Source organism: Dermacentor variabilis, chromosome 3 (assembly GCF_050947875.1).
Source record: "Dermacentor variabilis isolate Ectoservices chromosome 3, ASM5094787v1, whole genome shotgun sequence".
In the NCBI taxonomy this organism is placed as follows: Eukaryota; Metazoa; Arthropoda; class Arachnida; order Ixodida; family Ixodidae; genus Dermacentor; species Dermacentor variabilis.
This window is the reverse complement of record NC_134570.1, coordinates 244,365,302-244,379,312: the sequence shown is the minus strand read 5'-3', so window position 1 is coordinate 244,379,312 and position 14,011 is coordinate 244,365,302. Positions and strand designations below refer to the sequence as shown.

At 49.6% G+C, this 14,011-nt stretch overlaps 2 protein-coding genes across 8 annotated transcripts in view; both read right to left on the bottom strand.

The window, feature by feature from the left end:
* The window catches only part of LOC142576769 (uncharacterized), a 96,952-nt gene extending 93,569 nt beyond the window's left edge, over window positions 1–3,383 (bottom strand). For 6 of the 7 annotated variants that reach the window (XR_012826963.1, XR_012826962.1, XR_012826961.1 and 3 more), the window contains exon 1: window positions 3,241–3,383. The gene's annotated coding sequence lies outside the window, so the exon portion shown is untranslated. Of the gene's footprint in view, window positions 1–2,155; window positions 2,275–3,240 lie in introns of all 7 variants that reach the window. The other variant, XR_012826964.1, reaches the window with a different exon arrangement.
* A 6,795-nt stretch (window positions 3,384–10,178) lies between these two features.
* LOC142575069 (uncharacterized) lies at window positions 10,179–13,041 on the bottom strand. Its single transcript, XM_075684031.1, has 2 exons — window positions 12,315–13,041; window positions 10,179–10,330 (listed from the first exon to the last, which is right to left on the bottom strand). The coding sequence occupies exons 1-2, from the start codon at window positions 13,039–13,041 to the stop codon at window positions 10,179–10,181; spliced, it is 879 nt and encodes a 292-aa protein (XP_075540146.1).
* Between the last annotated feature and the right edge of the window lie 970 nt (window positions 13,042–14,011).

The following is a 14,011-nucleotide window of genomic DNA, read 5'->3' as shown; positions in this document are numbered from 1 at the left end:
TTGTCTGGTTGACTGTCAATATGTTAATTACTGCTAATAACTGTATTTCTTTTACATATTTTTCTTAATCTTTTTCACTCTTTTGCACCTCCTCCATTATTTATTTGCAGTTCCTTTTTTGCTTTAATTTCCCACTACTGCTATTACTATACCCAATATTAATGATATAATTTTTGTGCTTCGTTCTGGCCTCATACTTATTTTTTTGCAACACGGCTGCCGTTCTGTTATTACTGCATTCGTTTTATGAAATGCATTTTTTGCTATTTCTCGTCCTCCCTTTACGTAATGCCCTGTAAAAGCCTCTCAAGGGTAAAGTAGATGGTGATGATGCGCGTCATGTGGCTCCCCTCTTCTTTCTGGACACCCTGTGCCATCTACCAAGAAGTCCGCACGTGGCCTCCAGGACAAGTGTGGCACACCAGTGCCTGTGATCAGTGAAAATTGTTCCGTCGCTTACCGCACACCCATTGGGACATATTCAGTGACCGAAGTTGGTGAGAAGAGTGGCACCTACTGCAATCATGGAGCAGCTCACTGAAGTGCTGGCATGAGTGAATAAACTTTATTTCGGAGACCAAGCCAATGATGCCCGAAGACGGGCGGCCACCCTATCCCAGGTGGCTGTGGCCCTGTGCCGACAGCCTGGCCCTGTTTACCAGGTGTAGCTGGCCCTCAGGTCTTAGACTTGTGTTGGTATGAAAGACATTCATTGAAAAACGGCACATCCCTAGTCCGTTTGTGCCACAGCCTGCTAAAGCATCGAGTTGCTCTTTTTGACGAGACCTTGTGAGGCAAATTGGATTCCCCTCAGCCTCAAAGAAATTTAGGGGACATTTTTTGTCATTGTAAAGTGGCATATTCCCAGTGGCACACACAGAGTGACCCAAATTTGCATAAAAGAAGTTTAATGAACAACGGTATCCACCCAGTCCAGCATCAACAGTGACCCGTGTCGGCACGATAGCTTCGTTGAAGAGCGGCACATAAGTACACACTGCCACATACTCAGTGACCCAAGCTGTTCGGACAGTTAGCTTCGAACCCCGATTCCTCAGCACAGCAGCCCGATGTGCAACCCATTCAACCATGGACCAGTGACTCAGTGAGGACTGAAAACTATTAGATACATACATACATAAATACCTAGCACCCGAAAAGTGTGTAAAATGCCATATGAATGTTAACGCATTAATAGGGCCCCTCATGCAAAAGATGCTGGTGAACAGTGGCCCCATAGAAATATGGGCCAAAGCCGAGAACGGTTGTCGGTAGCTCTCAACACAATTCCTGACCCGTTAACATGCATCACTCATAGCGCTGCTATTGCATTGTACCAATGGTCATTTCTGATTCACCTGCACGTTGTCATACAGTGTCATGGTCTCATGTCTACAGGTCAGACGCTGAGGGTGCAGTTGTCAAATAGTAGGGCCCCTCATGCAAAAGATACTGGTGAACAACAGCAGCCCATAGAAATATGCGCCAGAGCTGAGAATGGTTGTTGGTAGCTCACAACACAATTCTTCTACCATTTATTGTCTCAGGACAGCTGAAAAAACATTTTTGGGCTCACCTAGTGTGTTTTCTGTGATGGCATCATGCATCAAGTTCGATACACAATTTTAAATGGAAGTTTAACACCGTTGTGGCAGCTTGCAACACTTAAACGGCAAGCATCAATCGCCTGAATCTATGAGCAAGCCCTGCCACACGTCAAGCACGATTATGATAAGGTATCACACATCACTCAAACCTCCCATACTCAAATAAGCTTTTACTGGAGCAGCACAAGCATTAGAAGCCAGCATTTCTGCCGGCTTTTCTGTTATGCTCCTAGCACCTTGGAATGATGCTGCATAAAGAATTAAGCCTGGTCTTAAGTAACGCTAAGCTGACGAAACACAAGTACAAAGAAAGAAGGCACACACAAAGCACTACATGTAGCGTTGGTGCGCTACTCCCTTCTTCGTTCTTGTGTTTCGTCAGGTTAGCGTTACTTGACCATGGTTAGTGTAAACGAACTAGCTCAATTTTTTGTTGCATTAAAATAAATAATTGGTTGAGTGATTGATTGATTCGTTCATTCATAGATTGATTGAAGCAAAAGCAGACCCTTAGCGAATGGCCACACATACCAAATTGATATACGTACCAGACTGAGCAAACCAGCAGGAATCAGAACTTTGGGCTATTTGTAGTAAACAAGGACGAGACAGGCTATATCTTAGGGGGCAACAAATATAAGAGGCAGGCAGAAGAAATCAGCAGAAGCTGCAAAGACAGCAGCGCAGAGAAACAAATTAGACAATTGGCTGTGCATATACCCAAGGATATGAGCCTAGGGCACCTCACCATGCCACTGCTACAAGCAGATGCGTGCTCCTCACGCATCAGGGAAAAAAGTTCCTTTAGCTGTAAACAGCCCGAGTGTACAGAGTTGTTTTAGCCAATGTATATTTTAAAAAACGGCGCAGACAAAGAATTAAGCCACGCAGTGCCTCTGCCGTATGCCTTCTTGCTGTTTTTAGAATGTCGATTATGGATGCAAAGTTACGCAAATGACAAATGAAAGAAAGCAGCGGTTGTGTACATAGACTGATGGGCTGATTCGTGCACTCATATATGTTTAGCTTTGAAAGCGCCCGTAAGCAACAGCAGCAGTCAAGTGAGGTTGTTTACCTACTCGCTTCCAATGTACGCATCGCATGACATAACTCCACAGCTCACACAAAAGAGCAACTAAGATGCCTCAAGAAAAGGAAATTCGCTGTCGCTGTCTTAGAGCCACAAACGGAAGGTGATGAGAAGCTCCGAGGACGGAAATGAAATGCAGTCATGTATGTGACCGCAGCTGAGTGCAATAGTACAACCAGCCCGTAACACCGCATGGGTAAATAAACAGTCATCCATAACGGTGGATAAGAAAAAAAAAAAGACCCACGAGACACAGTTGATTACAAGGATGTGCTGGCGCGTAGAAGCTGCCACCTCTTTTACATCGCTACAAAAGACATGTCAACACCGTTGTTTCAAAAAGCCAAGGGCAGCGCGTAGGAAGTGCAGCAGTGGTCATCGTACGCACGAATAGCGTATTCTGCAAACTCTGCAAGACTGCGGCAACTGTTTCGCGCTCGCTGGAATTTCGGTTCCTATATACCGAACGAAACGACGGTTGTTCCCACAAGCGTCAGCAAAAGAACGGGTAATAGCACGAAACGCGTAGCAGAAAGACTCAACTCAGCTTATTGTTGTGGTACCACCGGCAGGCGGGCCAGAGATGTCAACAAGCCCGGGCCCACCGCAATGTCCGCAACTCAAAGCTTCTAAACCACGACCTACTGTATAAAGGGCGACCTGCGCGTCCCGTGGTCACCTACGGCAGCGCGCCACAGAACACCTGAGCGCGCGGCCGAAGAAATACCACGTGATCATTGAGTAGGGACCAAGCGTGCCGGTAGAGGCCGCCAGTGCTCACCCTCACAGCAACGCCCGAAACCACGACCTACGACCGAAACGCTCCGGCCCTGCCTTTAGGAATACGGCGATGACGGTAAAAATTCGCAGAGGAGCTGCAGTAAACTCGGCATTTCACATTATTGACAGGGTGCGGCTAGAAAAATCCGCGTCGATACATGCGATACATGCCCCAGATATTTGGTATCTTTCGCTGTGCAGTGCAATGAAATTTTAAACTACGTTGAAGGCGCGGCCGCGCGGCTGCTAGGATTGAAATAGTGTATAATCCCTTAGAGCTTTTTTTTTCCCTCATTGTCTGCTAAAATGTTGGCTAGTGCTGTGGTGCCAATAAGGTCTGGTGCGCACTTTCCGCGCTAGCCGAGGTCTGAGCGCGCCCGCACTTCGTTCTCCCGTAGGTTTCGCTAGTCCCGAGCCGGACGCAATGAACGCACTACGCGTACCGCTTTGCAGGACCCACGCGTTCCTTTGCTGCATTCGGCAAGTTCACTGAAGTGACGTGCCGTTGAGAGCGCGGCAGAACGTGAGCTGTGAGTGCATGCCACAATCGTTTAAATGTGCTGTATTGACGTATTTATTTACGCCACTTTACCAAATGATAACGAAAGTCTACCTTGAAAAATTCCAAGGGCGCTTTATTGTGCCATCACACAGATAGTCACTACACTTTAAGCACTTTTCTGGAGTTGGGCTTTTGAAACGAAAAGCTTCGCGCGAGCCGGCGTACGTCGGAATTGGCTCCGTAAGCGTGTTCGGAGTCGGCGCAGGTGGCCACTGCCGCGCGCTATGCGTCGTCGTTTGACGTTCGCCGCAAGCGCGTGTTTATCGCGGAGGCCGACTATATAACCACTTGCCAGAGAACAGGCGTGCGCATTCAACATGGAAGGAGAAGAGAGTGACACTACCGATACAGAGAGCTGTGTTTATGGCTGTACAGAAATCGCAAGACAATGTGCCCAACAACGATGAATAAAGAAGATTAATAATCCTGCATAACTTATGGTATATATCATTCATAAGCAATTTGCATCACTACACAAGGCGAACGTATAGCATAACCATAAGCTTACCAAAGCATATCCATAAGTGAAACCATAAGCATATATAACCATAGGCTAAATCATAAAGCATAAGCTAAACCGTAAGCCATATCCATAACTCAAACCATCAGCATATCCATAAGTTAAACCGTAAGCATATTCATAGGCTAAATCATAAAGCATAACCATAAGCTAAACCGTAAGAATAATCATAGGCTAAATCATAAAGTATAACTATAAGCTAAACCATATATATAAGCATCACCGAACCTTTTCGCTTCGAGATATCCAGGCTTAGCTAAGCCCCAGCCATTTTTTTTTTTTGTTCAGGTTTCAACCATTGGTTTCTAATATCGGTCACGGGGAATTCATGAAATGAAATTCCTCTTGATGCTCGGCCGCTTGACTTTCACAACGGTAAGCAGAAGTAAACCATCGTACATGAAGAAGCCGCAAACGCGAAAGCCGGTGCCCACGGGGCTGAGAATCACAGTGTCACTGAAACAGAATCTGGTAATCAAGATCTAGCGACACCAACAGATCACCAAGCACTCAGCTAATCGATTGTTTCGCGCGCGTGCGTTTGCGTCCTTCCGTACTCTCGCTGAAAATGCTTGTTGCCCGTGCGTGCGGCCGGTCACGGGGTGGGGGTAGGTGGGGGTGAGCACTAGCGCCACTGTTCGCGGCGGCGGTTTAGAAAACTAAAAAAAGCCACACAATCAAAAGCAAATCAGCGGCGCTGGCGCAGCGCCGCACGCGCAGGTCGCCCCTTATACAGTAGGTCGTGTTCTAAACACGTAGAAAAAAAAACGGCCTTGGCTTAGCTTGATTAAGCCTGGTATTTGCGAAAGATGGATGGATGATTGAGGCTCAACCCTTTGAATCGGGCGGCGGCGGCGCGCGCCACCTAGCCCTTAATGGTTCTATAGGAGGTATGCACATGACTTGATCCGCTAGGAGCACTAGCGGCATCCGCGGAGGCCGCCATAACTGCGGTCGCAAGTTAGCGGTGCCTACGCGAGCAGGCCTGCGTCGCCAAGTGGCCCACCGATACGCACGAACCGTCAAACGACCTTTTCAATGTGCCTTTCTGACTTGGCTCTCGAGTAGTACGTCTTAGGTCAACGATGGGTCTAAGCACGTACGTGCGTGGGTTGAGTGAACCAGAAAAATCGCGTTATGAAAACGAAGTGCGCTCGTGAGAATGTGTCGACCAGCTCTAACTCAAAGATCATCAGCTTCGGCGCGATGTCGGACTACCGCCTCGCGTGGACGTCGCAGACATCAAGGATTACACTGCGAATGCAACGAGCTTCGCGACCCGCGAGCAATCGAAATCCTACAAGTCGATGGAAGGCCACAATAATCTGGCGAGCGGCTGTGTGCAGCAGCTGCGCGTCAAAGTGCTCGCGTAACATGATCGCCTACATTATGGAATTTACACCGCGTTGTCCATGTGGTGACACGGCATGCGAGCGTGTCGCGTATGCGTGTCGGAAGGAACAGTCGACGAGCCGCGCTCCAGGTGACGAAAGGGAAAAGTCCCCCGTTTATTGTGCTGGCCGATAATATACATTCTGGGGACGTCACGTGCACAAGTAGCTTGGCACTCGCAGTGGTTGTCCAGCTATCTGTCGTGACGTTACACACCGCACACAGGCAGGCGATAACAGCACATCCCTCTTTTTCAAGGACAGGAACATTCGCACATACATGGTAGAGAATATGTTATACCAGAAAAAAAAACAGAACAGCAAACCACTCAAAGTCACGTCGTATGGATTTCTTCACCACACAAGAACATTCGAAAATACAAGACAGAGAACATGTATTCTACTAGAATAAACACTGAACACTAAACACCAAAGCACTACTCATCAAAGCCCAGTCGGATGGGTTTCTTCACCAGTCTACCAAACCGTGTTACAGTGGGAGTGGGGTCACCACTGGCCACCGCGCGAGTTGGAGGCCCCGCTGAATCTGTTGCAGTCGCGCCATCTGGGCTATGAGCCAATTGTGCCGCGCTCGGCTGCTCCGCGGTTTCTGGAAATTCGTAAGTTTCCATGTGCGCCCTTTCTTTTGGGAGACTGTTAAGCATTCTCCTGTTTCGGCGGAGGCAAACGCCGTCGTCTGTTCGCACTACATATGACCGCGGTTTCGGTGCTCGTGCGAGGACTGTGGCCTTGGATTGCATGTCTGTCACCCAGACCAAGTCACCTGCTTTTAGCTCGGGAAGCCGTCTGGCCCGATGGCGTCGGTTGTAGTAGCGGCATTGCCGCCGTCTCACCGTCTGGTCTCTGGCCACGACTTTCGGGCTGCTTTTTCCCGGATTTCGATGACATGGTAGCATTGGGACTCTTGTCCTCAGTCGCCTACCCATAAGTATTTCCGCAGGACTGACCCCAAGAATGCCGGGCGTCGCCCTGTAAGCCAACAATGCCAGATAAGGGTCTTTAGACTTTAGAAGGAGGTGCTTAACCGTCTGAACCATTCGCTCTACTTCCCCGTTGCCCTGCGGGTGCCTCGGACTCACGGTGACATGGCGAAACCCGTATGACATAGCGAACTGTTCAAACTCAGTTGCCACGAACTGAGAACCGTTGTCGGTCACCACGCACCCAGGGATTCCATGCCTAGAAAAAATACTGTTCAGTCTATCAATGACCGTTCCCGACTTTGTGGAAGGAAGAATGGCTACCTCAGGGTAACGTGAAAGATAATCCACGGCGACAAGATATGCCTGGCCGTTGATTACGCACAGATCTACTCCCACTCTCTCCCAAGGAAACGATGGTGTTGCGGTTGCTATCATGGGCTCGGCTAGTTGCTGGGCATGTCGTGCGCAAACAGTGCACTGATTCACGTACTGTGCCAGATCGGTGCTCAATCCTGGCCACCAGACAGAACCTTTAGCAATATTACGACAACGCACGATACCCTGGTGCCCATCATGTAGTCTACACAGCACTTCCGTTCTTAGAGACTGTGGGATTACAAGCCTTGTTCCTTTCAACAAGAGACCATCAATTATGCTAAGGCATGCTCTATCTTGCCAGTAAGGCATGAGGAAAGAAGGAACATTCGGTTTCCTTGGACAATTGGTTTTACACAGTCTGCGCAGGTGTTTGCAAACGGGATCATTAATTTGACATTCTCTCACTCTGGATAAAAAATTGTCCCCCGTTTCCAAGCCAAGCAAACACGCCTTAGAGTACGCTGTGATATCTGACACACTCAAGCCTTTTTCAGAATCGCTGCCTGCTACAGGGGATCGCGAGAGGGTGTCGGCCGTGACTAGCGATTTGCCAGGAACGTACTGGACCGTGAAAAGATAGCGCATAAGGCGTAGCCGGAAGCGTTGAATTCGAGGGGGCATATCATCAATGGCCATCTGGCCCAGTAAAGACACTAAAGGCTTGTGATCAGTTTCAAAGGTAACGTTTAGGCCACGGATGTACTCGTCAAATCTTTCGGCTGCCCACGTGAGCGCTAGCGCTTCTTTTTCTATCTGGGAGTATCGCCGTTCTGTGTTCGTGAGAGAACGAGACGCGAAAGCTATTGGTCTACGGTGACCGTTTTTCTGCGTTTGAAAAAGAACAGCTCCCAGTCCCAAAGAGGATGCGTCCGCTGAAAGGATGGTAGGAAGCGTTGCATCGTACAGGTGCCCCCAGAATAATTCGGAACGTCGGACACGCAGCTGCTCGTCGGCGGAGCGCGCCGGCGGATAAATACAGGCAAGGTCTGCGCATGCGCAGTCTCCCTAGCGAGCAAGTTTCGCTCCCTAGTGTTTCTAGATTGGCGTTGTCTTGCTCCAAAAAGGTAGCGCTAGGTGCCCTTTAGCATTGTGCAGGGGAGGCTGGGCGAATGAATGTCTGTAGCGCAGCATGCACCATAATCTATAAATAAAGGCTTGTGGACGCCGTGCAGCGTATTCCCGCCATGGTCTGCATCCCGTGTGCGAGATAATAGCAATGCTTTGCGTGATTACGTGCTAGTGAGGCGGCTTGGCTACAACGACCTCGCTGCGCTATTTTTTCAACCGTGTTAGCCTGTCCTGCGAAGTATTAGTTCTTAATAAATTATCTCCCGCTCCGTGGTACTAATGGCTTCGTAACACGAGGACAATTTCCACTTATACATGACCCCTCTTAAAGGTTGTGTCTGCGATAGTGGCAATAAAAGAGTTTACAAAATGAAATAACGCGGCACGTTCCTCAAGGCCAGTTTCATGCACAGGAGGCCACCTCATTCCTTTTCCTCGTGGGAGGCCGCTCTTCGGGCCACTTGCTCGCATGACCAGCTCTGGCTGGTGGACCGTGCTTGCCTAGAGATCTCCGCCAGGGGGCTCCCGGACGTCTAGGGGCCCAACCACATTTAAATAGATCCAGTAAAGTTTTATCCATCCATCCATCCATCCATTCGAAGGGTACTTTAATGAACTCTTCACGACTCCAGTCATTTATTGGCGCACCACATTACGTGGTTCGCATATATTGTGCGCCAATCAATCACGGAAACTGGATCATTGGAAGCGAGTATTCTTACGTATTGATCGCGTGTCGGCGTTTGTTGGTGTAGATATTCATTTTCATACTCATTTTCTTTTGCTCAGAGGGGATATACAATGATAATCAAGGGTAGGCTGTGTGAGCTGAATGAAAAAATACAATAAGGAGAACATAGTAAATATAAATAACAGGAAGAACACTGGGTTCATTTTCTCCACAGAAAACAAAAAGAATCGAAACGTAACTTTGTTTCGTCTAAAGCGCTTGTCATGTTCTGCTATCAACATCTCGCGATGTCCACGCGAAGCGCAGCTTGTAGGCAGCGTGGAATTGACTCGCAGAGCGCATCTACGAAGTCCCTCCTCTCACCAAAGCCCTTCCACTCGCGCGTTATGGCGAGCCAGAGCTCGTCGGCACTTGCCCCTCCAAGATTCAGCTTGGATAAACTTTCCTTCATCGTGCCCCACACGTTCACAACATTGAAGTCTGCACCTTTCGGAGGCAAGTAAAGAACGCGAACACCACATTTTTAAGAAGTTTTTCCACAGCTCTGGCCATGTGCACCGGCTCAGGTCTTGTTGGAACAAGTAGCAGCCATCTTTAAATGGCCCGTCAAGAGCGTATGGCAATAGGTGGAAGTCCTGAATTTCGCTGTAAACTTCAACTGTGAACAATGGGGACAGCCGGATTATCGGACCGAGGCCCTCTTTGCTAATTGCTCCCCAAACGTTGAGGGCAGAGTGGCCGCTGTTGTAGATCTCGGAAACATACTCAGGCTCATATCTACACGAAAAGGAGGCAATGGATAATGGTCTTTTCAGATGAAAGACCTCTTGCGCGTCTGAAGAATTTGTGCTTAAAAGGTCAGAATGAAAAGGAAAATACCTGCAGTTGTATGGTCTCCATACCCGGAGCTCTTAATCCCATCTAGATGAAAATGTCGATTCATCTGAGAATATGACTTCCTTCCATTCTTCACAGTCGTCCAGCGCTCATATGCCCTGCCAAACTCAAGGCGCCGGCGTTTTTGGCACTCCGTAATGTGTGGCTTTTGTGCCGCGACAAATCCACGAAGACCAGCCTCTCGCATGACCCTTCTAATTGTTTCCTCACTGGCTTGCAGGTTGAGGGCTGTCTTGATCTGGCGGGTGCTCTAAAAAGGATCGGCAACGGCTGCAGCAACAATCAGAAGGTCGGACTCTTGCAACATGCATCGGTGTCGTCCCGATCGTGCTGCATCTTTGAGTCGGCCATCTTCATCCCTGTATGCTTGGATTATTCGGTTGACCGCACTTATAGACTTTCCTGTAAGGCGGCATATCTCATGTTGAGGTATATCTTGTGAACTGAGCTTAATATTTCTCCGCACATTCATCGGCACTTTTTTCGGCATGTTGCCTCGATTGTAATAAGGCGGAATTCGCGTAACTGTCATTGTTTAAATATGTTCGCATCTCTTTATCAATCGAGCCGCCGATATCATCACGGTTGCATCAGACGCAAACGCCGCCCTTTGCCAGCGCTAGTCACGGTCACCTACCATAAATGTTTTGAGCAAATGATAAATACGGCCCACATGAAAAATGAAAAACAAAGGCGCCCAAGCACCCGACCATGCAGACACGAGCGCTTATGCTCCAACGCGAGTGCATGCGCAGACACAGCTTTTCACGGACACCATCGGCCCAGCCCCCTTGACAAAACGTTAAGGGGCACCTAGGGCTACCGTTTTGAAGCAACGCAACCCAAACTAGATGCACTAGGGAGCCAACCCTGCTCGCTAGGGAGACCGCGCACTCGCAGACCATGGTACTACTTTTTCCACGGGCGCGCTCCGTCGGCGAGCGGCCGCGTGTGTTGCGTTCCGAATTATTCTGAGAGCGCCTGTACATGACCATACACTGCGCAGAACAAATGAGCTCCTTTAGCTCGTTCAGCGCTTTTGCTTGGTCACACCCCCAGACCCATTCGCTATCTGTGCAAAAGAGCACGCATCGGAGCGGTAGTTTGCGCCAGGTGAGGCAAAAAGCGACCTAGGTGATTGGCCATGCCGAGCAAGCTTCTCAGTTCGGTGACATTTTTCGGTGCGTTTAGATTCTTAATAGCGCTGACCTTCAGTGGATCAGGCTCAATTCCGTTCTCATTCAGAATATGGCCCAGAAATCTCAGTTTATTAACGCCAAACAGGCACTTTTCTTTGTTCAGAGTCACGTTTGCGCTAGCTAGGCGTGACATAACATCAGCTAAACGTTCGTCATGCTGGGCTTTCGTATTACCAAACACTAAAATGTCATCCATGACGTTGACAACGCCTGGCAGGCCACATAGGATTTCCGACATCCTTTTCTGGAAATACTCCGGAGCGGACGTAATTCCGAACGGTAGTCGGGTAAAACAGTACCTCCCGAATGGAGTCAAGAACGTAGTTCTTCGGAGTCCCTACTTAGTCGGACTTGATGGAACCCCGAGAAGGCGTCAAGCTTCGAAAACCATTTCGCACCCGCCAGAGAGCCTAATGCTTGTTCGACCGTAGGTAGCGTGAAGCGTTCACGAACGACGCACTTATTTAACTTTGTGAGGTCGACGCATACTCTCAGTTCCCCCGACTGTTTAGTTACCAGGAATATTCCTGCGCACCAATCCGTGGGGCCGTCTACCTTTCTAATTATTCCCATGCGCACGAGTCTCTCGATTTCCTGCTTTAGCCTTTCCATGAGCGGAATCGGCACTCGCCGCGGAGCGGTTATGGCATGTCGAATTGCGCCCGGTTGTAGCCTGATTGTGTATTCTCCTGGAATAGTGCCTAGACTACGACTCATGCGCGGACAAAGTGTCTCATACCGCTGCTTGTCTGCAGTTAGCGAGTCGGCAAATTTAACGATACCTAAAGCCTCTAAGGCTGGCAGCCCGAGAAGTACGTCGCGAAGAGGGCTAACGACATATCACGTTTGTCGGACAGTCCTCTGTTTCCAAGCAATCTCTGCGACAAATTTGCCTAGAACATTGAGCTTGTTCCCGCCAGCCCCCTGTAGCACCTCGTCTGCGTTATCCAGGTGGGTGGGCAATCCTGGAAATGTAGAAGGTAGAACCGACACTTCTGCACCCGAATCAACTTTAGCAAAGATAGGCACAGAGTTTATCAGAACCTGCACATAGCGCGCTTTCCCGGCCGCGTCAATCGCGCCAATGAAAGTTTCCCCGGTACCATGTTCGACAGCCGAGACGCGTACCTTTCTTTGCGCTGACCCAACTTTCTTAAGGCAGGCTTTCGCAAAATGTCCTTTGTTACCACAGTAGTGGCACTTGGAAGCTTTGGCTGGGCACGTCGACCTCGGGTGCGCGTCGCCGACGCAGTAGGGGCACCGTCCCTCTTTGTGCTGCGGGCGTTTCTGGTGGCCTACGGCGTCCACGATGGCACCTTGGTCCTGAAGTTCTGGCGGGCTCCCGATGTGGGCACCCTCCGGTCGAAGGCTCTGCTGCTGCTGACGCACGGTTTCCTTGAGGAGAGCCTTGGCCAGCGCCGTAGCCAATGTCAGCTGCGGATCCATCTGCAAGGCCTCGGATAGTTGCATGTCCCGGAGCCCGACGACAAACCTGTCCCGGATGAGTCTCTTCTTCATATCCCCAAAGTCGCAGCGGTCTGCCAGCACGTGAAGTGCGGTTGCGAACTGATCCACCGACTTTTCTGGTCGTTGCTGGCGTCTGTGAAAGCAGGCACTTTCATAAACAATGTTCCGCTCTTTGACGAAATGACTGTCGAACCTCTGCTTGACGACATCGTAACTTTTTGCTTCATCGTCGGTCAGCTCAAATGTAGCAAAGACTTCGCGGGCTTGGCGTCCCATTGTGTAAAGTAGCGTGCGCACCTGGGCCTCTCCCGAACGTTCGTTGAGAGCTGTGGCGAAGCGGTAGTCATCGAAGTGGTCGATCCACGCCGGCCACTCTGACGTTTTGTCAAAGTCCAGCGGTGGTGGCTGCTGGAGCCCGGGGATTACCGTTGCGGGCTTGTTTGCCATTTTCTGGAAATGCCACCGTCCACAGCCTCAGCGAGATAGTTGACCACCGCCCACTTCTGACACCATGTGGTGACACGGCATGCGAGCGTGTCGCGTATGCGTGTCGGAAGGAACAGTCGACGAGCCGCGCTCCAGGTGACGAAAGGGAAAAGTCCCCCGTTTATTGTGCTGGCCGATAATATACATTCTGGGGACGTCACGTGTCACAAGTAGCTTGGCACTCGCAGTGGTTGTCCAGCTATCTGTCGTGACGTTACACGCCGCACACAGGCAGGCGATAACAGCACAGTCCACTTGCGTCGTCAAAGGATAGCGTTACATTTGCTTCAATGAAAAAAAAAGACCCCCCCTCCCCCCTCTCCGAGAACTAAACACTGATTTTACACAGCCTTCGTAATTTTTATGTTACGTCAATTATTCTGGTCTTGCCAAAACAGTCCTTTTTTTTTGCCCTCCCAGGTTTGTCAGTCACAATCATTCGATGAAAAGCCACTCGCAAAATAAAACGGCGAGGTGCTGGCGGCACACTGCGCCTGCAAGGCATGCCTGGCAGAGGCGTGCTCGCACATAGCTGCTGTGCTCTTTTACATTAAGGTTGCAGTTAAGAAGAGAAATAACCACGTGTCGAGAGGAACCCAATCTGGACAACATATTCCTATCAACGAGTTTCTTTCTTGTGTGACTGCTGCATCCGAACATGGCACAGTTCACAGCGACACCGAACCTCAGTTGACGCACGGCCACGCCGGAGCGTAGTCTGTCCGGATACGTAAACATTGTACGTAGACCTGTTCGTAGACGTAGAACAGCACTGCGCTCGAGACACTGAAACGTCCTGCTTATATATCAGAGACTGGATAAGAAAACAAGGCGAACGGCGGGCCAAAAGATAGGAATCAGATGTTCGCGCGAGTAAGACCGCTGCCATATTTCTCGATGCTCCCCGATCGTCAATATGGCGCGGCTGCCC

What these genes read in the sequence shown, in the direction of transcription:
- LOC142575069 (XM_075684031.1), bottom strand. Translation starts at nt 13,041, where the DNA reads ATGGCAAACAAGCCCGCAACGGTAATCCCCGGGCTCCAGCAGCCACCA. An exon ending in TTCCAAGTGCCACTACTGTG is followed by an intron (nt 10,331 to 12,314) that starts GTAACAAAGGAC and finishes GCCGCCTTACAG; the next exon opens with GAAAGTCTATAAGTGCGGTC.